Genomic DNA, 27,118 nt, shown 5'->3' with positions numbered 1-27,118 from the left:
TATGTTCTTAAAAACCTTTCATAACTGTGTTGGAGATTCACAAGAGACAGATCTTTTTTTTTATAAATTGTGAAATTGAAAGCAGCAGAAGTGGAGATTTTAGTCCCTGATCCTTTTAGACAGTGGATCCTACATTTCCCACAATGCAAAGAGATACGACATCATTTGGGTAATTTTCTCAAGAGCCACAGGAAACATTCTATAACTTTTACATGCTGAATAAATGACTAACTTTGACTAAAACGGATTTTAAGGACTAAAATTTAGAGAATTCCCTTTAATTTGCATCAAAAAGTCAGCAACGAATTTCTGCTTTTATTTCTGCAAAATTATTTTCATTATTGATTGTTTTTACAATTAATGGCAACCAACAGCCCAGAATACTAAGATCTTTAGTTTAATATGATATATATATTTTTGCTTCATAAATTACTAATCGATTACTTGTTAAGTCAAAAGAATATCTCGTTAAACAAGTGTTGACTGTCCAAAGTCTTCAGAACTCTTGTGTTGTGCTACCAACACAAGAAAATACAAATATATTTAGTTTTGAATTATATCTTTGTAAAAGAAAATGTAAACTAAAAGCAAGTTATAAAATAGGGGGAAATTCCCATGAAAGTTGAAATCGTCCAAAGTCTTCAAATGCGTTGTTTGTACAAAGATGTTTAGTTAAAATGACAAACAGATCATTTGTGACTTAAACAATTAATCAACTATCAAAGGTGTTGCAGTCTAATTTTCAAACAATCGGTTAACCGAGTTAACTGCTCATATTTATAGTTGTTTTTTTTATGTTAATTTCAGTGTAAAAATAGGTTAAACTTGATGTTGACACGTTTCACCATCAACCTGCTGCTATGGCAACGCAGTGCGTACGTGCGTCATCACGTTCTGGTGCGTCAACGGCCGCCTCTGATTCCGATCTTTTTTAGAGCAAACGGCTAACCTAGCTTTAAATGTCCTTTTTTATATATATATTTGTTGCTTTTGAAATTAAATTCATCAACTACAAACCTCAAAACATCTTTAATGGTTCATTTTGAAGCGAAACATGAACGTTTACGTAACTTTAACAGTTACTCTCTTCTTCTCTTCTTTTATTTTACCGTACCGGAAAGAAAGAAATTAACGCTTCCGGTGGACTTTTAAACTTTAAGTAACTCTGGCGACTTCAGGTAGGTTTTTAAAGTTTGTTTAAAGAGGTTTGTTAATTATTTAGCTATAGCTGAGCAAGAAGATGAAGTTTAATTTCTCTCTGTGTCTCTCCAGGTGAAATCTTCACCTGGAGTTTGACGACACGCCGTGTTATGTTTAATGTAATGCAGTTTTAGGGCTAACAGCTGATTCATCAGGTCTTTATTCACACAAATGAACGAAATATTAAATTTACCTTTTTAAAAATATTAATAAAAGAAAATATACTGGGTAAGAATGATCCCTTATTAATGCTAATAATTAACATGTTTCTGTTATGGCTTTTAATTTCATTACCAGAACACCTGCAAAGCCGGACAATCAAGGCTATTTCTCTCTTATTCTTATTGTCATTTAATGTTATTTTAAGGTTGTAAATCTGTATTCCCCCAAACATAAACAAATATTCAGTTTACGTGATTAAAAAAATGCAATTTGGGCTTTTTCTTTTGGGTTAAAGAAATGATGGGTAACAATTAACACTGGTTCTGTTTGGACTTTTAGTTTGCTGGCCTTCAAGGAGCAACATGTTACCTGCATCCACCTGGATACAACCACAAGACTATCAAGGTATTCATCTTATGTTTACATTTCATTGTCATTTAATGGTATTTTTAGGTTGTTTCGTGTGCTCAGTTAAATCCTTATTCCCCCCTAAATGAACACATTGTTCAGTTCACGTGATAATAATTTCGCGGTGGTTCTTCATGAATAAAAAACAATAACTTTCATTCATGTTTTGTGAAGGTTTACTTTGACTGCAGGACGAGCAGCATGTGGACAAGCCAGTCAAGGTATTTGTCTTATCTTTACATTTTATTGTAATGTAATGGTATTTTAAAGAGATGCTAAGTTAACTCTTTATTCACCCACAATGAACAACATATTCAGTTTACCTGATATGAAATGTATTTTAGGGTTAATGGACGTTTTTGGTTCCCAAAAGCTGAATTTCTTCTGAAAACTGGGGTGTAAACGTCAGAGAGCTTAATATTCATGTAGCCACGTGAGCGCACGTTGTTGTCTCCTCCCGTGACCCCGCTGTCACAATAGGCTGCAAACGAGAGTGACCTCTGACCTCTTCAGGCTGTGATCATCACAACACAGATAAACAACCAAATAAACTTTCTGTTTCCAAACGAGTTCAACCAGATTAAGTATTTCTGTCATTTTACTTTTGAAAGCAGATTTAGTTTTACAACCTCTTAATGTCTAACTTTCAAAATAAAATGTTCTAAATGAACATGTTGGAAAATGATTAACTTAACCACAATAATTAAAACGTGTTTATGTATTTTACTACACTTAATCCTTTATATTCAAATCTTTGAGTTTGGTTAAATGTACTTAAATCCAGAACATGAAGGAGACATCTGTTAACATCGTTTCATCTTTTAATTCACACTTGTATATCTTTTTTTTTTTGTTGCTCCATTCTCAGGAAATGTTAGTTACTTTTGCACAATTTTATATAAATAAATTAGCAGCGTCATTTTGTCCAAAAAAATAAAAACAAAAACAAAACAAAGATGAAATGAAGCAAAAGAGGGTTCGAGTCTCCAGGAGCTGCGGAGCTGCGGAGAAACCCACAATGTTTTAACAACAATGTTTTTGAAATAACGTGATGAATTCTGCACGTGATGTCCTCAATTTGGTCCCGCGTGTGTATTTACATGTGGGGGGGGGGGGGGGGTTGGTCAACGTGTTGCCGGCCGAAGCAACATGTCGGTGTGTCTCTCCATCCTCCTCCTCTGCGGCGCGTCTTTACGCAGTTTTTGGTGTCGCTCCAAAACTATTTGAATGCTGCAGAGAAATGTCCAGTTTCACGAGCCGCTGAGTCTCGTGTTGAGAAGAAGAACACGAGGGAGTCTGAAGTCTTCCGACAAAACAACGCGCTTTCATTTCTACCAGGTTTTAGAATCCAAACGTCATTTTTAGTAAATAAAACCAAACTCCGTTCGATAAAAGAGGAATTTTCTAAACTCACTGCCAGTTTCCCCAAAATTATTTTTGTCAGACTCAAAAATGTAATTAAATGATTTTATAATATGACCTTTCAAAAACGTCCACCTTAAACAAACACTTTGCTGATTTTAGATTTATGAGATGTTTCCCCTTTCTTCTTCTTCTTCTTCTTCTTCTTCTTCTTCTTCTTCTTCTTCTTCTTCTTCATAAAACGAACTTCCTTTAAGTCTGGAAAACCCTTAAAACAGATCTTTTCTCATTTTTAAATTAAATTCGACCTCGGACAGTTTCCCTCTAATAAGATTAATTATTGTTATAATTAACCTTTTAAAATAAATCGAATTTCCTTTAAAATAAAAAGAGAAAATGATCGAATCAATTTCTTGATTTTTTTTTCACATTTCAAGTTGTTAACATTTTATCATGACGTTTTTTTATTTTTGTAAATGAAGTGGCATCATCTCATAGTTCTGCTGGATCTTTAGTTTTATTTGGTTAAATATGGTGTCATAGTCGCATAAAATGCACTTTAAGAAGTATAAACATCTGATTTATGTCAGAAAGTAAATAACCGCACGTTGACTGCAGGTCATAAGTTGATGTTTTGTTAAATGAATGTAAAAACCTGAAACATCTTCCATGTTTAAAAGAGGAAATAAACTCTTATAATAAAAAACATCAACACGGGATTCAGTCACTTGATAAGTCAGTTCTTCTTCTACGGTCTGGCCTGCTCCATCTGCTGGTGCTGACTCCTTATTGCGAAGCGGCTCACGTGCACCGGGATGGGGACGACTATTTTGGGGTTCCGGGACGGCTCCCCGGACTTGTTGTTGACGTTCCCGGCTTTGACCCGTTTCCACTTGGCGCGCCGGTTCTGGAACCAGATCTTCACCTGCACCTCGCTCAGCTTCAGCGCATGCGCGATCTGGGAGCGCTCGGTTAACGACAGGTACTTCTTGCAGTGGAACTCCTTCTCCAGCTCCAGCAGCTGCTCGCTGGTGAACGCTGTCCTCCGCCGCCGGTTCTTCCCGCTACCTCCGCCACCCCCGGAGCCTCCGCCGCTCCCGGAGCCGGAGGAGCCGTGTATGTGCGGGCCGTCATCCAGCCCTCCGCCGCCGTCCCCGTCCTCCTTGTGGCACATGGAGGTGAGGTTGTCGTCGGAGCTGTAGTCCAGGTCACTGTCCATGGAGAAGCTCTCATCCTTCCGGCCGCACTCGTCCTCCTTGTCTTCTTTACTGTGCGCTCTGCCTGCAGGGAGAGCACGGCCATCATCATTATAAAGACAAAGCTTTAAACGGACAAATAAAAGTTACCCAACAAGTCAGAAACGAGAAACTGTTTTTTAAATTGTTTTTCCGCTTGAAAATTCGTCAAATCTTGAAGATTTAAATATTTCAACATTAGATATTAGTGGCATCATCGAACTCTTTTAATTTACCAAGTTTAACCTGAAATCAATCATTGAACAAGCTCATTATGAATATGCTGTGCAGTTAACTCGAGAAGTGGATCAGTTTCACTTCATGTTTCACTAAATGTTGTTCTGGGCTGTTTTAACAATTTGGACCAATTTGATTTTACTAAACAATTAACTAAGAAAATAATTGTCAGCCTAATATCTACTTTATTAAGTGTTTGAAAAGATTAAAGACATTTTGTTCTAAAGTGTCTCCAGGATGCAGAGAAAACATCTCAAATGTTTATTATCGGAGTTAAAATAAAGTTTGAAAGTGAACTCACATTTTATTTTGACAGGAAATGTTGGTAAATTGAATCTGACTGTGACATCTGTGGGTGTGCATTAAGGGGGGGGGGAGGGGGGTGCCGTGTCAATGTCCATCATCAGATCAGTGTTTGGATCACCGCGGAGAGCACGCGCTCTGCAGGGATTTTTATTTTTCACGCGTAATTACGCACGGAGAGTCTCCGCTGCGGCCCGCTCACATCGCGTCTGTCCGCGTGTGAAACGGAGCCGAGCAACGTCAGATTCAATCACAAATAATATTCAATAATGTCTGTTTTGTATCAGGAAGCAATAAAACCATCAAACCCAGAAATAAAGCCAGGATTTATTGCCCGCAGGCACCAAACTGTCAGCTGTTTTCTTCAGTAAATAAACGGAACATTAGACATGAACTCTGAAAGTAAAAGACTCTTTAATCTTTAATAATCTGACGCCACGAGCAACATGTTCATTAATCTGATGAAATGTTGATTTACAGACAGTTGAAGTGAATTGAGCCGCTGAGGCCTTAAAAACAAATCTTTCTGAATTATTTATTTAGTTTTCCAGACAAAATGTCAACCTGAGTTTTACATTTGGATAAATCTACACAGGGCCAAGGAATTATTTAAGTACATTTATTTTTCATATAAATGTGTTATTTCTTGTTTTTATCCGCAAGTGAAAAACATGATCAAATCTATTTAATCTTCAAATGTATTTGCATCCGTATACAACATACGACTCACTCTAATCATCTTATTTTAATATTTATTTTCTCTTGAAATCAAGTGTCAACATTTATTTTTGCTTCATCTAATAAAACATCTTGAAAATGTGAATATGCTTTTATAGTTTGGCTAAAATGTGAAATATTGTCATTTAATGGCAACTAAAACCTGACATTTAAAAAGGTGCTGAAATGTTATTAAATTAAGCTTCAGTGGAAACAAGAATACAATAAAAATCAACATCTTTTGTGTATTTTGAGACCAAATATGAAGTAAAGTTGTTTATTTTCGGTGCCGTATTGACGCGGACTGATCCGTGTTCCGGGTGAAACCTCATGAGTCCCCCGCCTACCTGTGGATGTTTGCACCGCCGTGTCTGTGTCGTGGAAAGCCTGCAGCGCAGACTCTTTCCCCTGCAGGAAACTCTTGCCGTCCTCCGCGTCCAGCCGCAGCTCCTGAGTTTTGTCGAAGACCGCGTGCAGCGCCTGCGAGCTGAACTTCCTGGCCGCCTCCTGGTGCTGCTGGGACGGAGAGAAGCCGCCGGGCAGCGACGCCATGAGCGTGGAGGTGAGCGCCATGCCCTGCGTCAGGCCCTGTGCCAGGCTGGAGCAGAAGCCGCTCTGCAGGCTGGGGATCTGCGGGTGCCCGTGGTGGCCGGCGGGGAGAGCCTGCTGCAGGCTCGGGGGCGGCGGAGGCGGCGGCTGGAGCACCACCGACCGGTACGGCATGAACATCGGGTAGCCAGTGTAGACAAAGTGTCCCGGGCTGGGCTGCGGGGGCCCCCCGATCAGAGAGTCAATGCTGAAGGCAGATGTGCTTCCGAGTGGCCGCTGCATCACCATGAAGGACGGACTAAACGCTGCGCTCATAAGAACGATCGCTGCAGCTCGGAGGAGCCCGGAGAAGGAGCGCTGTGAGCGGCTGCGGAGGGACGACAGACCCCCGGTGGAGCCGCGGATGTGAACCCGAGTTTAGAGGAGCGATAATCCGATTAAATAAAACCATTCCATTGGTGCAGCAGAGAAAAGGAAAGTAATGAAGAGAAAAAAGAATCAGAAAAACTCTTCCTGTGTTTAGTTTCCCCACAAAGCTCCGGTCTGTCGCTCCGCTGACGCACCGTGCGCAATTTGGAGATGCTCCACTTCAACTTGACCGGACAGCGGTACCACAGCAGCGGACACTTGTCCCTCTCTCTCCCGCTGACACTGTGTGTGTTTCCTGCCCTGCGCGCGTCCAGAGATGTTTTGGATTTAAATTGCGCTCCCCTCGGTTTAATTGCGCTGCGTTCCCCGCACCGGCCCCGCCCCCTCCCTGCGCTCTGGTCCCTGATTGGCTGACATGGATGATGTGACAGCTCGCCTTTTGGTCTCCTGGATGAATGCCAATTACACAAATTGGGACCACAGGCCATTTAAGAATGTGAAAACACATCATCGTAAATAATAAGCTGTATATATTAGGTAAATAATCGCTGTGTGTGTGTGTGATCCAGTGTCGTACACACACAACTAGATACACGTTCAACAACAAAACACAAACTTCTGTCTGAAATGAGCCATTCTAAAACTCTAAAATGCAACCTTTTATTCTGAAAATCATCCCTGAACTTCCTGATGCAAGTCTCAAATGAGGTTTATGGGTCAAAAACAAACGAGACAAATCAAGTGGAGTCCATCTGCTCAGGATCTGCAGGAGTTGTGTTCATATCGATGGATTCTGTGGAGCCCTCACACAATATCTTTCTGTAGTTTTCATCCCTGTGCGTCACTGCAGCCAGGTGAGCATGAACCCACTGGAGGTCAGCAAAAACAAGACGTTCTGCTGCGGTTCAGGTGCTTTTAAATGTATAACACAAAACGTTTCCTCATTAGAATGTGTAAAACGACTAGGTGAGTATAAAGACACCAACTTGTATTATTGTCACATTGTCTACTAAAAAACATCCAGAAAAATATATACAACAAAACACAAGCTGTTCTGACCGGGCGGGGTTTTTATGTCAAACTTGGTATATGCTCACACACAGGTGATGCATGCTGGTGACGCTACACTGCGTCAGGACGAGCAGGTTCCCCTGAATCATTGCATGTTCAACACTTGATACGCTCAGAAACGCTCGAGGGTTAGTGCAGCCATGTTGAGAAACAGGACCTCAAAGTAAAAAACTACTCAGAAATATCTGTGTTCCTCCTCTGATCCACCAAACTTCATGGATATTACTCTCGTTTTTAGATTCATTGCTGACCAACAAGCTAAGTGTTGAGGTGAGACACGACAGGTGAAGAGGGTAAACATGTAGCTAGCTGTTCAACAGAGGATAACGTCCTGTTGTAAAATATAGAAATAAAAATGCTACATGAACTAAAAGTGCAGTTTTACTTATGTGGCACATTTCATCCTGATTCTGCCTCAGATCCCCAAACTCCTCCAACAATGTAAATATCCATCATCAGCATCTGGAGCTGATTCAAGTCCAGAGTCTGTCCTCAGAGTCTGTGCTCTGAGTCTGTCCTCAGAGTCTGTCCTCAGAGTCTGTCCTCAGAGTCTGTCCTCAGAGTCAGTCCTCAGAGTCTGTCCTCAGTCTGTCCTCAGAGTCTGTTCTCAGAGTCTGTTCTCAGAGTCTGTCCTCAGAGTCTGTCCTCAGAGTCTGTGCTCTGAGTCTGTGCTCAGAGTCTGTCCTCAGTCTGTCCTCAGAGTCTGTCCTCAGAGTCTGTTCTCAGAGTCTGTCCTCAGAGTCTGTCCTCAGAGTCTGTCCTCAGAGTCTGTCCTCAGAGTCAGTCCTCAGAGTCTGTGCTCTGAGTCTGTCCTCAGAGTCTGTCCTCAGAGTCTGTCCTCAGAGTCTGTCCTCAGCTCAGAGTCTGTCCTCAGAGTCTGTCCTCAGCTCAGAGTCTGTCCTCAGAGTCTGTCCTCAGCTCAGAGTCTGTCCTCAGAGTCTGTCCTCAGCTCAGAGTCTGTCCTCAGAGTCTGTCCTCAGAGTCTGTCCTCAGAGTCTGTCCTCAGCTCAGAGTCTGTCCTCAGAGTCTGTCCTCAGCTCAGAGTCTGTCCTCAGAGTCTGTCCTCAGAGTCTGTCCTCAGCTCAGAGTCTGTCCTCAGAGTCTGTCCTCAGAGTCTGTCCTCAGAGTCTGTCCTCAGAGTCTGTCCTCAGTCTGTCCTCAGAGTCTGTCCTCAGAGTCTGTCCTCAGAGTCTGTCCTCAGAGTCTGTCCTCAGAGTCTGTCCTCAGCTCAGAGTCTGTCCTCAGCTCAGAGTCTGTCCTCAGAGTCTGTCCTCAGCTCAGAGTCTGTCCTCAGAGTCTGTCCTCAGCTCAGAGTCTGTCCTCAGAGTCTGTCCTCAGCTCAGAGTCTAGAGTCTGTCCTCAGAGTCTGTCCTCAGAGTCTGTCCTCAGAGTCTGTTCAGAGTCTGTCCTCAGAGTCTGTCCTCAGATTCTGTCCTCAGAGTCTGTCCTCAGGAGTCTGTCCCAGCTCAGAGTCTGTCCTCCAGGTCTCAGAGTCTGTCCTCAGAGTCTGTCCCTCAAGAGTCTGTCCTCAGAGGTCTGTCCTAGCAGAGTCTGTCCTCGAGTCTGTCCTCAGCTCAGAGTCTGTCCTCAGAGTCTGTCCTCAGTCTGTCCTCAGGTTGGTCCTCAGAGTCTGTCCTCAGTCTGTCCTCAGAGTCTGTTCCTCAGAGTCTGTCCTCAGAGTCTGTCCTCAGGTCTGTCCTCAGGTCTGTCCTCAGAGTCTGTCCTCAGGTCTGTCCTCAGGTCTGTCCTCAGAGTCTGTGTCCTCAGTCTGTCCTCAGAGTCTGTCCTCAGAGTCTGTCCCTCAAGTCTGTCCTCAGAGTCTGTCCTCAGAGTCTGTCCTCAGTAGTCTGTCCTCAGAGTCTGTCCTCAGAGTCTGTCCTCAAGTCTGTCCTCAGAGTCTGTCCTCAGAGTCTGTCCTCAGTCTGTCCTCAGAGTCTGTCCTCAGAGTCTGTCCTCAGAGTCTGTCCTCAGAGTCTGTCCTCAGAGTCTGTCCTCAGAGTCTGTCCTCAGAGTCTGTCCTCAGTCTGTCCTCAGAGTCTGTCCTCAGAGTCTGTCCTCAGAGTCTGTCCTCAGAGTCTGTCCTCAGGTCTGTCCTCAGAGTCTGTCCTCAGAGTCTGTCCTCAGTCTGTCCTCAGAGGTCTGTCCTCAGGAGTCTGTCCTCAGAGTCTGTCCTCAGTCTGTCCTCAGAGTCTGTCCTCAGAGTCTGTCCTCAGAGTCTGTCCTCAGTCTGTCCTCAGAGTCCTGTCCTCAGAGTCTGTCCTCAGTCTGTCCTCAGAGTCTGTCCTCAGAGTCTGTCCTCAGAGTCTGTCCTCAGTCTGTCCTCAGAGTCTGTCCTCAGAGTCTGTCCTCAGAGTCTGTCCTCAGTCTGTCCTCAGAGTCTGTCCTCAGAGTCTGTCCTCAGAGTCTGTCCTCAGAGTCTGTCCTCAGAGTCTGTCCTCAGAGTCTGTCCTCAGTCTGTCCTCAGAGTCTGTCCTCAGAGTCTGTACTCAGTCTGTCCTCAGAGTCTGTCCTCAGTCTGTCCTCAGCTCAGCGTCTGTCCTCAGAGTCTGTCCTCAGCTCAGAGTCTGTCCTCAGAGTCTGTCCTCTGAGTCTGTCCTCAGCTCAGAGTCTGTCCTCAGAGTCTGTCCTCAGAGTCTGTCCTCAGAGTCTGTCCTCAGAGTCTGTCCTCAGCTCAGAGTCTGTCCTCAGAGTCTGTCCTCAGCTCAGAGTCTGTCCTCAGAGTCTGTCCTCAGAGTCTGTCCTCAGCTCAGAGTCTGTCCTCAGAGTCTGTCCTCAGCTCAGAGTCTGTCCTCAGAGTCTGTCCTCAGCTCAGAGTCTGTCCTCAGAGTCTGTCCTCAGAGTCTGTCCTCAGCTCAGAGTCTGTCCTCAGCTCAGATTCCGCCGCCTCTCCTCCACTGCTCATGTTTTCAGGAGGTTTGACGTTGTCGCCATTTGCGGGACGATTACCCGACGATTCATCTTCTCCACAGCTGCACAGCAGAGCTTTAAATCACAATATTTGCTCCTGCGTCGGCATCCAACTCCATTTTAATGAATGCTGTAATGGCTTCCTCATCAATTAATACAAACCTCGCCGAGGCCACCGGCGATGTCCTGACATCATGTAGCCAGAGAGGACGCAGGTGACCTCTGACCCCGAGTGCATCTCCCACCTCCCCTCCTGGGCTGAGTCAAGGGCACGCATGGATACCCCCCTCCCCCTCCCGCTCCTCCCCAGGGTCACTGGGACACGATCTCATTAAAGGCGGCCTGATCTGCAACTGCAATGCAGACATTAAATAGCAGTATTTTTCAATTAGGGCTGACAAATTCAATCAAAATTCCATAGATTAGGATGAAATGAGGCATGGGTCATTTACAAGGGAATTTAATTGCACGGCCATTAGACAAATAGTACAGCAGTCTCTGTCTCATTATCAATCATGCGGGGGCATCAATAGTAAAAGGTTGTAAGGCAGGGGAGGGGTGCCTGAGTGTGGGTGTCCGTGCACGGGGGAGCGTGCACCTCACCACCGCAGAGCAGCTAATAAATATCCTCTTTTGTACTTATAAATTATCCAGTTTAATTAACAACATGGATTATGATTGGACTATGATTTAATTAAACCTTTCCTGCATGCAAGCCGAGCGCTGTGATCATCCATAATGGGCTTCAGGGGGAAAGGGGAGGGTGGAGGGGGGGTAGAGGTGGAGGAGAGGAGAGGGGGGGGGGGGTAGCACTAAATGAAGCTTCCTCTAATAGGAGCTGCTTACCTGGTAAGATCATCAGTCGCTGCAACAAGCGGCGCTAATAGGCCTCCAAATGGCTGAGGAGCGTATACGGAAATAAAAGGTGGACGCAGTCTGATGTAGAAGAAGAAGAAACACACACCTGCACCTCCCTGTGCGTTTAAATCTGGAGCTCAATGGCACAATCTCTGAGTCTGCTGATATTACCGCCGCGTGTTGTAAAGTGGAGGGGATGTTCGCGGGAAAAAGCAATTATGAAAGCGCCGGCTGCAGCTGAGAAGCAGAGCAGGGGTGGAAACAGATGCATGGATGGGGGGGGGGGGGGGGGGGGCGCGTCGCCCCGAGCGTCCACGCCGCTCCACACGCTCCGGTCAGAGCGGAGCGCCGTGGCGGGATCAACCTTTTCATCAGCCTCTAAATGCCAGGACACATTTACTCACACACACTTTTATACACACACACACACACACACACACACACACATTTACTCACACACACATTTACTCACACTTACTCACACACACTTTTATACACACATTTACTCACACACACTTTTATACACACATTTACTCACACACACATTTATACACACAGCGCTGTCAGACTGTCTGAACACTGAGGCCTGCAAACACTGTTCCACAGTTTAAACAGCAAGTGGACTCTCAACACATCCTCTCGGTCTGAGCATGAAGGAGACCTGGGTCAGTCTGACTCACCTGCACCTGGATCAGTCTGACTCACCTGCACCTGGGTCAGTCTCAGTCTGACTCACCTGCACCTGGGTCAGTCTCAGTCTGACTCACCTGCACCTGGGTCAGTCTGACTCACCTGCACCTGGGTCAGTCTGACTCACCTGCACCTGGGTCAGTCTCAGTCTGACTCACCTGTACCTGGGTCAGTCTGACTCACCTGTACCTGGATCAGTCTGACTCACCTGTACCTGGATCAGTCTGACTCACCTGCACCTGGGTCAGTCTCAGTCTGACTCACCTGCACCTGGGTCAGTCTGACTCACTTGGACCTGGGTCAGTCTAACTCACTTGGACCTGGATCAGTCTGACTCACCTGTACCTGGATCAGTCTGACTCACCTGCACCTGGGTCAGTCTCAGTCTGACTCACCTGCACCTGGGTCAGTCTGACTCACCTGTACCTGGGTCAGTCTGACTCACCTGTACCTGGATCAGTCTGACTCACCTGCACCTGGGTCAGTCTCAGTCTGACTCACCTGCACCTGGGTCAGTCTGACTCACCTGTACCTGGTTCAGTCTGACTCACTTGGACCTGGGTCAGTCTGACTCACCTGCACCTGGGTCAGTCTGACTCACCTGCACCTGGATCAGTCTGACTCACCTGCACCTGGGTCAGTCTGACTCACCTGCACCTGGGTCAGTCTGACTCACCTGCACCTGGATCAGTCCGACTCACCTGCACCTGGGTCAGTCTGACTCACCTGCACCTGGTTCAGTCTGACTCACTTGGACCTGGGTCAGTCTGACTCACCTGCACCTGGGTCAGTCTGACTCACCTGCACCTGGTTCAGTCTGACTCACTTGGACCTGGGTCAGTGTGACTCACCTGCACCTTCTGCTTTCATCTCCACCGTGGCTTAATTAACATTCAAACTGCATTTGAAACGTTCGTCTTTTAGTTCTTTTCTCTTTATCTCGTTCTCCTGAGAATTACGTTGCATTACAACGAAACTGCACTTTCAAATTTGGGGGGAAACTTATTTTGTATCGCAAATATGTTTAGTTATGAAAGTCGTCAGGAGTCCGTGCAGTGAAGAGCTTCACCCAGGAGAGACCCGTTTTAAATTCACAAAGTTCACCAAGTGTTTAAAACTGCGACCATAAATATATAATATATATATATATATATATATATATATATATATATATATATATATATATATATATATATATATATATATATATATATATATATATAAAATCTGTTTTACTCTCAAGTGTTTGAGGATGCAGTTCAGTTGAATGGAACGTGATTGTGTAGGAGACAGGCTGGGAACATGGAGACCCTGAACTGTTCCTGCCACAAAGAGACGCATGAGTTTTATTTCAGGACATAACACCTGATGTGATAAACACATATGTGATTGTGTGAAGTAGCTTTTCCACTTCTTACTATTCATGTCCTGTCTGATTCTAAGTATTTTAATGACAGTGAGAAAACATCTACTGACGTGTTAATGTCACAAAGTGTCTATAGATGTAAACATTGTCTCCAGTGTCGATGTTGAAGCTGCAGATATTTTGTGCACAGAAATTCAACCCGAATCTTTTTGTTTTCAGCGTGAAAAAGCTGAATTTTAACAATCGTGACTAAAATAAAAGACACAGTGAACTGAAGATGATCCATGAAGCAGAAGCAGTTAAAGAGGCAGCTTTTGTCCCAAAAGCTCAGATCAATTAACATTTAGAGCAGCGATTGGATTTCTGATGATCGGAGCTGAAAGGGACTCGATTGATTGGCCGCTGAGGTCGCCTGGCCTGACGGTGGCGGATCCAATGAGGGAGGATGGGGATTGAGTTTCTTAAGTATGTTCTGGCAGCGAGCAGGGCTCGTATCGATCGCTACACTGCAGAAAACCTCCATTTAATCTTTGCATCGAGCCCTCAAATCAGATTTTTCTCAACTCAAGAGGAGAAATCTACCGCCGGGGTCATAATGTCCTGACCTTCAACTCTAAAAGCGAAATGTGTTGTTTTTTATTATCTTTTATTTTAATAGACTGTCAAACATCAATCAGACATTTTATGGCCTTTTACATTTACACAAACAGAAATGCAAAACAAAAATAAGTAATGAACAAAACAAATGAAGACATATACACATTTTTAATCAGCATTTCAAAAAGAAATAATAATAAAGTATAAAATTATTAATCTTTTTTTAAATGAATAAAATGAAAAATGTTCTATTTAAATCTAGTGTTTTTTAAATAAAATAATAAGAATACTGCCAAAGAAATGCTCTGGGAGTTTAATTCAAAGTGTTATGGAAGTGTGCATACGTTCACTTTATGATTTAACCTGTAAAGACTTGAACTCAGCAGCAGCTGTTAGCAGCGTAACCTCTCGCTGCTCTTCAACATCATCACTTCTCAGCTGGATCAATGGACGTGAGACATTCTTTAACACATTCATCGTGTTGTCGTTGTTGTATCTGCAGATGAGCGCTGATTGTTTCTGTGCGTCGATTGTTTCCAGACAATTCTTCTTCTCTTTCTTCACCTTTTACACACTCCTCTACCCATGATGCTCTCTGAGACTCGTTCTCTTTGGCCGTTTCGTAAATTACATTTTTCTAGATATAGAAAGTAACATTTCTAATACTAATATTAATACTTTAACTGCACTTCTGCCAACTACCATGGCTGCTACCGTTACCGCTAGTTTTACTAATACCAAAAAGTGAGGACGCTCTGTGCTGATGGTGTTATACTGGGACAGTTAGTGAGGACGCTCTGTGCTGATGGTGTTATACTGGGACAGTTAGTGAGGACGCTCTGTGTTGGTGTTATGCTGGGACAGTTAGTGAGGACGCTCTGTGCTGATGGTGTTATACTGGGACAGTTAGTGAGGACGCTCTGTGTTGGTGTTATGCTGGGACAGTTAGTGAGGACGCTCTGTGCTGATGGTGTTATACTGGGACAGTTAGTGAGGACGCTCTGTGTTGGTGTTATGCTGGGACAGTTAGTGAGGACGCTCTGTGCTGATGGTGTTATACTGGGACAGTTAGTGAGGACGCTCTGTGCTGATGGTGTTATACTGGGACAGTTAGTGAGGACGCTCTGTGTTGGTGTTATACTGGGACAGTTAGTGAGGACGCTCTGTGCTGATGGTGTTATACTGGGACAGTTAGTGAGGACGCTCTGTGCTGATGGTGTTATACTGGGACAGTTAGTGAGGACGCTCTGTGTTGACGGTGTTATACTGGGACAGTTAGTGAGGACGCTCTGTGTTGATGGTGTTATACTGGGACAGTTAGTGAGGACGCTCTGTGTTGGTGTTATACTGGGACAGTTAGTGAGGACGCTCTGTGTTGACGGTGTTATACTGGGACAGTTAGTGAGGACGCTCTGTGTTGACGGTGTTATACTGGGACAGTTAGTGAGGACGCTCTGTGTTGACGGTGTTATACTGGGACAGTTAGTGAGGACGCTCTGTGTTGATGGTGTTATACTGGGACAGTTAGTGAGGACGCTCTGTGTTGATGGTGTTATACTGGGACAGTTAGTGAGGACGCTCTGTGTTGACGGTGTTATACTGGGACAGTTAGTGAGGACGCTCTGTGTTGACGGTGTTATACTGGGACAGTTAGTGAGGACGCTCTGTGTTGACGGTGTTATACTGGGACAGTTAGTGAGGACGCTCTGTGTTGGTGTTATACTGGGACAGTTAGTGAGGACGCTCTGTGTTGACGGTGTTATACTGGGACAGTTAGTGAGGACGCTCTGTGTTGATGGTGTTATACTGGGACAGTTAGTGAGGACGCTCTGTGTTGACGGTGTTATACTGGGACAGTTAGTGAGGACGCTCTGTGTTGACGGTGTTATACTGGGACAGTTAGTGAGGACGCTCTGTGTTGACGGTGTTATACTGGGACAGTTAGTGAGGACGCTCTGTGTTGATGGTGTTATACTGTGACAGTTAGTGAGGACGCTCTGTGTTGACGGTGTTATACTGGGACAGTTAGTGAGGACGCTCTGTGTTGATGGTGTTATACTGGGACAGTTAGTGAAGACGCTCTGTGTTGATGGTGTTATACTGGGACAGTTAGTGAGGACGCTCTGTGTTGATAGTGTTATACTGGGACAGTTAGTGAGGACGCTCTGTGTTGACGGCATTATACTGGGACAGTTAGTGAGGACGCTCTGTGTTGGTGTTATGCTGGGACAGTTAGTGAGGACGCTCTGTGTTGACGGTGTTATACTGGGACAGTTAGTGAGGACGCTCTGTGTTGATGGTGTTATACTGGGACAGTTAGTGAGGACGCTCTGTGTTGATGGTGTTATACTGGGACAGTTAGTGAGGACGCTCTGTGTTGATGGTGTTATACTGGGACAGTTAGTGAGGACGCTCTGTGTTGATAGTGTTATACTGGGACAGTTAGTGAGGACGCTCTGTGTTGACGGCATTATACTGGGACAGTTAGTGAGGACGCTCTGTGTTGGTGTTATGCTGGGACAGTTAGTGAGGACGCTCTGTGTTGACGGTGTTATACTGGGACAGTTAGTGAGGACGCTCTGTGTTGATGGTGTTATACTGGGACAGTTAGTGAGGACGCTCTGTGTTGATGGTGTTATACTGGGACAGTTAGTGAGGACGCTCTGTGTTGATGGTGTTATACTGGGACAGTTAGTGAGGACGCTCTGTGTTGATGGTGTTATACTGGGACAGTTAGTGAGGACGCTCTGTGTTGACGGTGTTATACTGGGACAGTTAGTGAGGACGCTCTGTGTTGACGGTGTTATACTGGGACAGTTAGTGAGGACGCTCTGTGTTGACGGTGTTATACTGGGACAGTTAGTGAGGACGCTCTGTGTTGACGGTGTTATACTGGGACAGTTAGTGAGGACGCTCTGTGCTGATGGTGTTATACTGGGACAGTTAGTGAAGACGCTCTGTGTTGATGGTGTTATACTGGGACAGTTAGTGAGGACGCTCTGTGTTGACGGTGTTATACTGGGACAGTTAGTGAGGACGCTCTGTGTTGACGGTGTTATACTGGGACAGTTAGTGAGGACGCTCTGTGTTGATGGTGTTATACTGGGACAGTTAGTGAGGACGCTCTGTGTTCTTGATTCTTTTTATCTCGTTTTATTCATAGTTTTATGATTGAACATTTCAGCACATCTTGTCCTCTAAAATTCAAACGTAAACCATCGTGTCTGAGAATTACAGACTCGTTAAAGTCAAAACTGTAAAACCACCTTTTATTGCTTGCAGGATAAAATACAGACAACATGAGGAGAGTGGGCATTAATTTCAAATCCTCCAAGTGTGACTCCTTAGGTTTATTATATCTAAAATTCAGGGATTCATTTAAATCTCACATTTCTACTGAATATAAATCCTCAAATTAACCCACAGCGCCCCCTTTAGGCTAATTAAAGCTATGCAGAGGTAACAAATATGCTCAAGTGACAAAGTGTCTCAGTTTGAGGACATTTCCAGTGTGATAATTGCTGTGGGAGTTTGGGGAAACTTCAGGGTAGTTCTACAGAGCTGCCGCTGTGAGCTGGACCTTAAAAATCAGACAGTGAGCGTTGTCTGGTTTAACCGTGTCCTGGATGTAGGAAGGACCTGATCCATTCACAGCACGGTGGACCAGCACCAGAGCAGCACCAGAGCAGCACAAATAAAGAGCATAAATAATAACACATAAGTAGGTTAGTGATCGGCCACAGGAAGTAAAAACATTGGTCACTGTGGGCTTTACGCCCTAACTTAAGAGTGAAACGCTTTGAAAACACACCACAGAGAATAAAAGACATGACAGCTGTTTTAAAAACAGGGTCACAGTGTAGCTTCAGTTCATCCATCATCATCATCCCACACCAACTTTCCACCAGCACAGAGCAGGTGTGCCTGCAAACACTAAGCGCTGCTGTTACACGCACAGAGCAGCCTCCCCCCCTCTTTAGGCCGAGTCTCACAACTTGACCTTTGACCTCCGCCCATAAAAAACATGCAGGTAAGTATACCTGCTGCGGCAAACCCCGAGAATTAGAGACATCCACGAACTCCAGACGCTCAGACAGACGAGCTAATTAGATCTTCCACACTCGGCTAAAAGACTTATTTAATTATTACAGCCTCAATTACTGCGGGTACAATCGCAGAAATAGGATGTGTACAATTGGGTTAGAGCTGCCTCGTCGAGCCGGTTTCCTCCTGGTTAACTGTCGGCAGCATGAAGGCGCCGCGTGAATCTGAGGAGTGTCTGAGAGGCTACACATGAATGAACGCCTTGTCTTTGGTTTCTCACAAGAAGCGTCTCACTTTGTCTCCTATCGTCTTTATTCCTCATCAGGTGTTTCCTGCACCAATGTGGGAAAACAACATAACTGTGAACTTGTAATGGATGTCATGTAATAAGAAAAGTATTTAAGTGAGACATTTAAAAGCACATTCCATCATTTCTTAGCACTTGAAGTATCCAGGCTCGCAGGAGTTCAGGTAGAAGAAGGTTTAGCTGCAACAATCGATCACGAGAAGCTTTCTGATAATGGAATAATCGTTGAGTCATTTTCCATGTAAAGAGATGTCTAAACTCATATTATATATATCATATTAAAGACTTCACCTTGGACTGAGATCCTGCGCCGGATCTTTTCCTGACATTTCATACAACAAACGATGAGTGGATAATGAAAGTAATCGTTAGCTGCAGCCCTAATGTAAGTACAGGTGGATCTTCTGTCCTCTGTCACCGGGTAGTTTAATCTTTAATAATACATCATGTATTAGTTTATTATATGACATGTAATGAAGTTGCAGAAAATGGAAATCCTAAAGTAAAGTACCTCAAAATTGTACTTAAGTACAGTACTTGAGTAATTGTACTTAAGTACAGTACTTAGTTACTTAAAATAACTTACATTTAATGTAATGTACAGATAAACATGACTTGACATGACTTGTATCTAGGAAATACACTTTGAGTAAATATTCATATAGATAATAATAATATTGATAATGGTGCCAATAACTATATAAATAATAAGAATATTAATGATAATAATAAGAATAATGATAAGTTTTCTATTAATAATAGTTTTAATAATAGTGATGATAATGTTGATAATAATAATGATGATTAAAATGATGATAATAAATTAAAATAAAACTTCAAAGTATGTGACATCTACATTCATAAGTAATAAAGAGTTTGACCAACACGGACATTAATCAATAAAAAGCAGAAAAAATAAATAATTATAAATGTTATAATCCTGGTAAACCACCCAAAAAATTAACATTTAAAGACAAATTAATTAATAAATTGAAAAAGAAAAAGATGAACATTTCATATTACAGACACCCTGTAACAATTTAAACACAATTAATCCGGTTGTTCAGCGCTATTCAAGGTTTCCGAATATACGCTTCAGTCTAATGTAAAATGTCCGGCGTGGGAATGAAGCCAGTCTGAGCTCTGCGTCGTCTCCCGGGATTTCATCAGCAAACAGCCTTAACATTGAGACTAAAGCCCAACAATCCTCAGTATTCAGGTTGAATTGAGCAGTGACTTGATTCTGGGGCTGAGAGAGCTGTGACAGATCGCTGGCTGAGCATCAGGCAGCATTTAGTTCTGCCTCACTGTGTCAGGTAAGAGGCTGTAATGAGGCCGACAGTCGAGGGGCTTTCAGTGCAGACAGGAGGAAGGTAGGCGAGACTGACAAAGAGCTGGTTTACTGACGGGTTAAAGGAACGGACCAACGTCTTGGAAAATAGATTATTTACAGGTCCATTATTTCCCAAAAACATCATCTTTCTTTGCTCAGAGAGAGCTTGGATCCTTCGGATGCACAAAAGAGAAGAAAAGAGAAAGTGTATGCGTTAAGTGTGCACATCAACATTGGCTTCTTTCCATTCATAGAGATGACGTATATTTATTCCATTTCAAATACTTTTATTGAGCCAAAGAACATTACACAGTATATTGTTGTGCATTTCCATTTATGACAAAATGATAAGATTATATTCATTCACATTCACAGATATAAAACAGATGATATAAAAGATATGGTATTGTATTATTGGATATGTATTATTTCTCTAATTGATCAAGAAATCGTTGCTGTTCTAATTTAATGTTTATTGAAAATCTGGAAACAAAGAGTCAAACATGATGTCTACCGTGTCTCTCTGTAGTCTTTTTGTGTCTCTCTGTAGTCACTTTGTGTCTCTTTGTAGTCACTTTGTGTCTCTTTGTAGTCACTTTGTGTCTCTTTGTAGTCGTTTTGTGTCTCTTTGTAGTCGTTTTGTGTCTCTCTGTAGTCACTTTGTGTCTCTCTGTAGTCACTTTGTGTCTCTTTGTAGTCACTTTGTGTCTCTTTGTAGTCGTTTTGTGTCTCTTTGTAGTCGTTTTGTGTCTCTCTGTAGTCACTTTGTGTCTCTTTGTAGTCGTTTTGTGTCTCTTTGTAGTCATTTTGTGTCTCTTTGTAGTCGTTTTGTGTCTCTTTGTAGTCGTTTTGTGTCTCTTTGTAGTCGTTTTGTGTCTCTTTGTGGTTATTTTGTGTCTCTTTGTGGTTATTTTGTGTCTCTTTGTAGCCGTTTTGTGTCTCTTTGTAGTCGTTTTGTGTCTCTTTGTGGTTATTTTGTGTCTCTTTGTAGTCATTTTGTGTCTCTTTGTAGTCGTTTTGTGTCTCTTTGTGGTTATTTTGTGTCTCTTTGTAGTCATTTTGTGTCTCTTTGTAGTTGTTTTGTGTCTCTTTGTAGTCGTTTTGTGTCTCTTTGTAGTCACTTTGTGTCTCTTTGTAGTCATTTTGTGTCTCTTTGTAGTCGTTTTGTGTCTCTTTGTAGTCGTTTTGTGTCTCTTTGTAGTCGTTTTGTGTCTCTTTGTGGTTATTTTGTGTCTCTCTGTAGTCACTTTGTGTCTCTTTGTAGTCACTTTGTGTCTCTTTGTAGTCATTTTGTGTCTCTTTGTAGTCATTTTGTGTCTCTTTGTAGTCGTTTTGTGTCTCTTTGTAGTCATTTGTATCTCTTTGTAGTCATTTTGTGTCTCTTTGTAGTTGTTTTGTGTCTCTCTGTAGTCGTTTTGTGTCTCTTTGTAGTCACTTTGTGTCTCTCTGTAGTCGTTTTGTGTCTCTTTGTAGTCACTTTGTGTCTCTCTGTAGTCATTTTGTGTCTCTTTGTAGTCACTTTGTGTCTCTCTGTAGTCATTTTGTGTCTCTTTGTAGTCATTTTGTGTCTCTTTGTAGTCACTTAGTGTCTCTTTGTAGTCACTTTGCGTCTCTCTGTAGTCGTTTTGTGTTTCTTTATAGTCACTTTGTGTCTCTCTGTAGTCATTTTGTGTCTCTTTGTAGTCACTTTGTGTCTCTTTGTAGTCGTTTTGTGTCTCTTTGTAGTCGTTTTGTGTCTCTTTGTAGTCGTTTTGTGTTTCTCTATGGTCATTTTGTGTCTCTTCGTAGTCGCTTTGTGTCTCTTTGAAGTCGTTTTGTGTCTCTTTGTAGTCGTTTTGTGTCTCTATGGTCGTTTTGTGTCTCTTTGTAGTCGTTTTGTGTCTCTATGGTCGTTTTGTGTCTCTTTGTAGTCGTTTTGTGTCTCTTTGTAGTCGTTTTGTGTCTCTATGGTCGTTTTGTGTCTCTTTGTAGTTATTTTGTGTCTCTTTGTTGTCGTTTTGTGTCTCTTTGTAGTCGTTTTGTGTCTCTTTGAAGTCGTTTTGTGTCTCTATGGTCGTTTTGTGTCTCTTTGTAGTCGTTTTGTGTCTCTTTGTAGTCGTTTTGTGTCTCTTTGTAGTCGTTTTGTGTTTCTCTATGGTCATTTTGTGTCTCTTCGTAGTCGCTTTGTGTCTCTTTGAAGTCGTTTTGTGTCTCTTTGTAGTCGTTTTGTGTCTCTATGGTCGTTTTGTGTCTCTTTGTAGTCGTTTTGTGTCTCTTTGAAGTAATTTTCTCTTTTTAGTTTTGTTTCTTTGAGTGACATTTTGTAGGTGAAGGTTTGAGGGGCCGCTGACCTTTGGGAACGTACAGTAATCCATTCATAACTAAATGAGATCTTATCTAAACATCTGATTTTTAGAAATAAGATATTAGAAGAGGTTTTAATGTGTTTTAATTCCACTGCAGAAGGGCTGTTTGTTCCGTTATGGAGTTTATTTAATTAAATTGTGTTAAGTTTTTATGGTTATGGAGTTTAGTTGCTTTGCTTTGTTTGAAACGGACGCAGTCGTGTCTTGTTTGACTTGAACTCTCCTGTATTGAGCTTTAGATAAACTCTGTGTGTAAACTGGATGTTAATGAGGCCGCAGTGGTTCAGCTTCAGAGAGGAAACTGCTGCAGACAGAGGAAAGTCAACAGCCACGTTAACCCGCGGACATTCAGATGTTTGATGAAGCGCCGCGCGCCGGTCTCTCCCCTCGCCGCAGATCCAACATCATTAACCGGGAGAGAGACAGTATGTTTCGGCCCGCACCGCCGGTAATGAGCCCTCGCCGATCATCCCTCACGCCGTAATTAGCGGTGGGGCCAGCCACTCGGGGGGGCCCCCTGCTCGCCGTTAATGGAGTGAACAAGGCAGAAAACGAGCGCTATTAGGGCTGAACATGAATTCCTGCTCGCCACGTAAAAACCCTTGAAACGTAATTCATCATTCAGCGCTGAGACTCCGGCCTCCTCCGGATCGCTGCCTCGTCTTCTGGCTCCAATCAAAGCGGGATGGATCGGTAGGTCTGACTTCCTGTCTGCGACTTCAAATCTGACTCCATTTACACACATGGAGTCGTGTGTTCTGTGGAAGGTGAAGGACAGCTTTAACTAAGCCAGCACGATCGTTTCAGCATCAACATGTCTTCAGAAATGTATCAAACATTTATATCCGTCCCGGCGAGTCGACGACCACAACCTGAAAATGAGCAGGAAAAGAAACGAAACGTCAGTTGTTATGAAAGGAAAACAGGATGTTTTACACAACAACAAAAAAGTCTTCAAGTACACATGTGTTCAGCTGTTTCTGCAGCTGCGACAGCTACATGTCAGGACACATGGAGGACCGTTCTTCAAACTTCCACTCGGACTCGAGGATCAATTGATTAGATTAATTAATTCCTTAAACAAAAACTATGACTAAATATGTTCGTCAATGTCCTGTTTTGTGCAACGATATCAACATGTTGAAGAAAAGAAGAGAGACATGTAGTTTAAACAATCCCGCTTATTTACGGCACCTTCCACCTTCTCTACCTCTCTTTTGGCTCGACTAGATTGTCCCTAAAAAAGGACATTTGACATGGGACTATTTTTTATAATTTATTTCTATTTCCACATTTATTTATTTCTCTTTATATTTCTACCTTTTTATTAACTTTTAACTTTTTTAGTTTTTTATCTTTATATTTCTACCTTTTTATTAACTTTAAAAAAAATGTTTATCTTTATATTTCTACCTTTTTATTAACTTTAAAAACATTTTTTATCTTTATATTTCCACATTTATTCTTTTAATTTATTCCTTTTTTATATTTCCACATTAGTTTTTTTTTATTCTTTTACGGATTTTTTCTTTTTTCTTTTTTACGGCACACTATATTCTTGTTTATTGACGGAACATTTAAATCAACAGACCGGTCCTTCGTGAGAAGAAGTCACGTGAACATTTAATCCAAATCAGAGCAGCACATGTGCAGAGGTCAAAGGTCAAAGCCACACTTTTGTTCATGTCACCTGCACGTGATGATTGACAGGGGGGCGGGGCCATGAAACGGCGGTTTGGCAAGGTCAGCGAGGTGATTGGTCTGCATGATGAGAGTGGGCGGGGTCAAGGTCACAGCTGACAGTGGCTGTTTACAGATACAAGCTTAGTTTTTAATGCATTCAGACAGTTTGCAATCGTAATGTGAGAATCTGCTGCTTCTGTGTCTTTATATGATAAATCATAAAGTATAGTATGTGCTATGAACATCACAGTACTGTACAGTACAGTAAGTCAGAAAATAGTAAAGAATGTCCATCCTACTGTTTAAATGTCTTGTATTGTCAAAGATATTCACTTTAATATAATAGAAAACAGAGAAATCTCAATATTTGAGAGGCTGAAAACATTTTCTGACATTTTTGCATGAAAAATTACTCGATTATTTTCAGTCCATCGACTAATCTCAAAATATTTAGACTTTTTTCTCAAGTTATTGCAACCATATATAAATAAATATGTATTTATATACTTTAAATCTGATTTATAATGTGAGACATGAGAAGAGCGTGTTAAATAAATATATAAAAACAGTTTGTAAATGAGGTCGTTGATCTTTTTTAATGTAAAACACTGAATCCTTATTATTGTCAACTGGGTTTATTGTCCCAGTAAATGTGCTAATGCTGCTCCCCTGTGGGGGTCCGCCATGTTGGATTAAAGACAATGCCCCCCCCCAGCTTTGTCTGACAGGTGAAGAAGCTCCTGCAGTTGTTTTTACACATTTGAATATTACATAATGTACCTTTTTAAAAACACGTTTAAAATGCACGATAAAAGCATAAAACTATCTGACATTTGCATATCGAATAAATCTACAGAAATGTATTTAGACATCAGAATAGTTTAAGACGTGACTACGACTCTCTACCGTCAGAGCAGCCGCGTCGACTTCAGTTCCAGCCTGCAGAAGGTGAAGCTGCCATTAAAAGGCAGCTGTTACCTCAATTACAGCCCGCCGAGCGCTGGCTGATTGGCGTTTCGGCCAGCGAAGGTCACGGCTCCTGCGGGGCAGATGAGGGTTAATCACAGACCCGGGTTTTTAAGTTGATGAAGAACGTGTTTTTTACGGCCTTCTCCCAAAAACAGAAGCCCAGGTCATAACTCACATAGCTCACAAACCCAAACACACAATCTTACTCGTAATCTTAAACGAGCTGTAAACAATGTTCAACCTGGTTCTGTCGAAGTAAAATCCTGCTATATACAATGTTTACAATGATATTAAAGGGATTAAAATAGTTATTGTAACATTTACCTTAGCAACAATGTCTTGCACAAACTAATATAGCTGCAGAACCTGCTTGAAAATCAAGACGTTTTTAACTTTTCTTCAGTGTCAAAGTAAACCAGTGATGGTTATCTGTACGTCCATGGGTTCACTGAAAACAGGAGCTGCGAACAGCTGATTCGGCATACCTTTAATGGTGCATTATGGGAAATGTAGTTCAAGAAATTAAAGCGTGATTATCTTCCAAACAGAAGGACTGAGGTTCATGTGAACTCAGAAAGAACATTGAAGACAGACGAGTTGACTGAAATATCATCAACATGGAGGAGACACTGTGACTGAACCTCGTGGTTATAATGTGGCGGGAGGAGACGCCCCTGAACTGAAGGCCACGACCATCAATCCATCAGGAGGGGAAACCCAGCGGCAGCCGCGGTACACAATGCAGGACGTTACTCTTTTATAGCTGCATGTTTGTGAGCTCTGATGAGGGGGGGGGGGATATGTATCAGGTCAGAGCCGTGTTGTGTTCAATGTGACAGTAAAAGAGTGGGATATTCCTTTGAGGATGGGGAGGGACCCCCACAGGCTGGGAGATAATGAGCTCAGAGAGAACCAGTGCATGTATTATACAAATATTAATGCATACATTTGAAAAAGTAATGGACTCATAAATAATCTGTAAAAAACTAATGTGGGGAAATAAAGAGAAATAAATAAAAGAATAAATAAAATTATGGGGAAATAAAATCTGCTATTCCACTAATATTGACGTTTACATGCAGCCGTGCACACCATCAACGCCCCCATGACGTCCGCCCGCCCTGTAAAGAACTTAGTTTTCTCTCCTTTACAAACTGCTTCTTTTCATCAAAACAGGATTTTTTAGGATTTTCTTTCTCCTGTGGACGACTTGTTGGACAGTACAAACTCAGTCTGAGATTTAGAGGAGCTGGTAGGTGGAGCCAGGCTAGCTGTTTCCAGTCTTTATGCTAAGCTAACTGGCTGCTGGCTGCGATTAGAGATGCAGGATTTGTGTGATGTCTTGTCACCTCCTGGCACTTTTATTAAGAGTAAACTATTAAAAATGTCCTCGAGCAAAACACCAAATCTCTACCAGCTGACATGATGTGAAGTGTGTGTGTGTGTGTGTGTGTGTGTGTGTGTGTGTGTGTGTGTGTGTGTGTGTGTGTGTGTGTGTGTGTGTGTGTGTGTGTGTGTGTGTGTGTGTGTGTGTGTGTGTATTTTGACCTCTCAGAGTAAGAGTTTCCCTTCAGGGATCAATAATGTTGTACTATGACATAGATACATACATTTATGTACTTAACATTTAGGGAGGAAACAAAGGCGCTGAGAGAGAGGTGTGTGTGTGTGTGTGTGTGTGTGTGTGTGTCCCTCTGGGAGCACAACTGGAGCGTCTTCTTGCTCGGGGGCTTCTTTCTTTCTTGGTGCACGGGAGGCGAATAATTCAATTAACAACGAGGAGCAGAAAAAAGGTGACAGTTTATTCCGCTCTGTAAACCCACCTGGACAGAAACATTAATAATAACTGAATATCTTAAGATGTCCCCTTTATCAGTATCTCTCCACATAATATATAAACTAAATGATAAATAGATTATTAGAAAAGATAATGGACAGATTAATTTCTCCTCCCAGGTTGATTTTTCAGACTTTTTATTTATTCATTTCTTTCTTTGTTCAGCAGCTTTTAAATTGTCCTTACTCCACATGCAGGATATATGTTCTTAATCTTTCTGACTTGAGCTGACGAATGCCAAGAAACATGACAAAAGAATGCTACTTTCTCAAATGTTTGTAACACAAAAGGACTACAAAGAGACACAAAACGACTACAAAGAGACACAAAACGACCACAAAGAGACATAAAACAACTACAAAGAGACACAAAACTACTGCAAAGAGACACAAAACGACTACAAAGAGACACAAAACGACCACAAAGAGACACAAAACGACTACAAAAAGACACAAAACTACTGCAAAGAGACACAAAACGACTACAAAGACACAAAACGACCACAAAGAGACACAAAACAATGACAAAAAGACACAAAACGACCACAAAGAGACACAAAACGACTACAA

General features: G+C 42.6%; 1 protein-coding gene and 1 long non-coding RNA gene across 2 annotated transcripts; one reads left to right on the top strand and one right to left on the bottom strand.

Moving 5' to 3' along the window:
- The first annotated feature begins 1,699 nt into the window (after positions 1-1,699).
- Positions 1,700-26,124, top strand: LOC115017510 (uncharacterized). Its single transcript, XR_003833252.1, has 3 exons — positions 1,700-1,767; positions 1,945-1,991; positions 25,261-26,124. It is a non-coding gene; the product is annotated as an uncharacterized LOC115017510 (long non-coding RNA).
- Positions 2,609-6,795, bottom strand: gbx2 (gastrulation brain homeobox 2). Its single transcript, XM_029445830.1, has 2 exons — positions 5,972-6,795; positions 2,609-4,413 (listed from the first exon to the last, which is right to left on the bottom strand). Exons 1-2 carry the CDS (start codon positions 6,486-6,488, stop codon positions 3,881-3,883), a joined length of 1,050 nt encoding a protein of 349 aa, XP_029301690.1. The 5' UTR covers positions 6,489-6,795; the 3' UTR covers positions 2,609-3,880.
- Positions 26,125-27,118: the final 994 nt, after the last annotated feature.

This window comes from Cottoperca gobio, chromosome 2, assembly GCF_900634415.1.
Source record: "Cottoperca gobio chromosome 2, fCotGob3.1, whole genome shotgun sequence".
Taxonomy (NCBI): domain Eukaryota; kingdom Metazoa; phylum Chordata; class Actinopteri; order Perciformes; family Bovichtidae; genus Cottoperca; species Cottoperca gobio.
The sequence above is the reverse complement of the archived record's forward strand: the minus strand, read 5'-3'. Positions and strand labels throughout refer to the sequence as shown.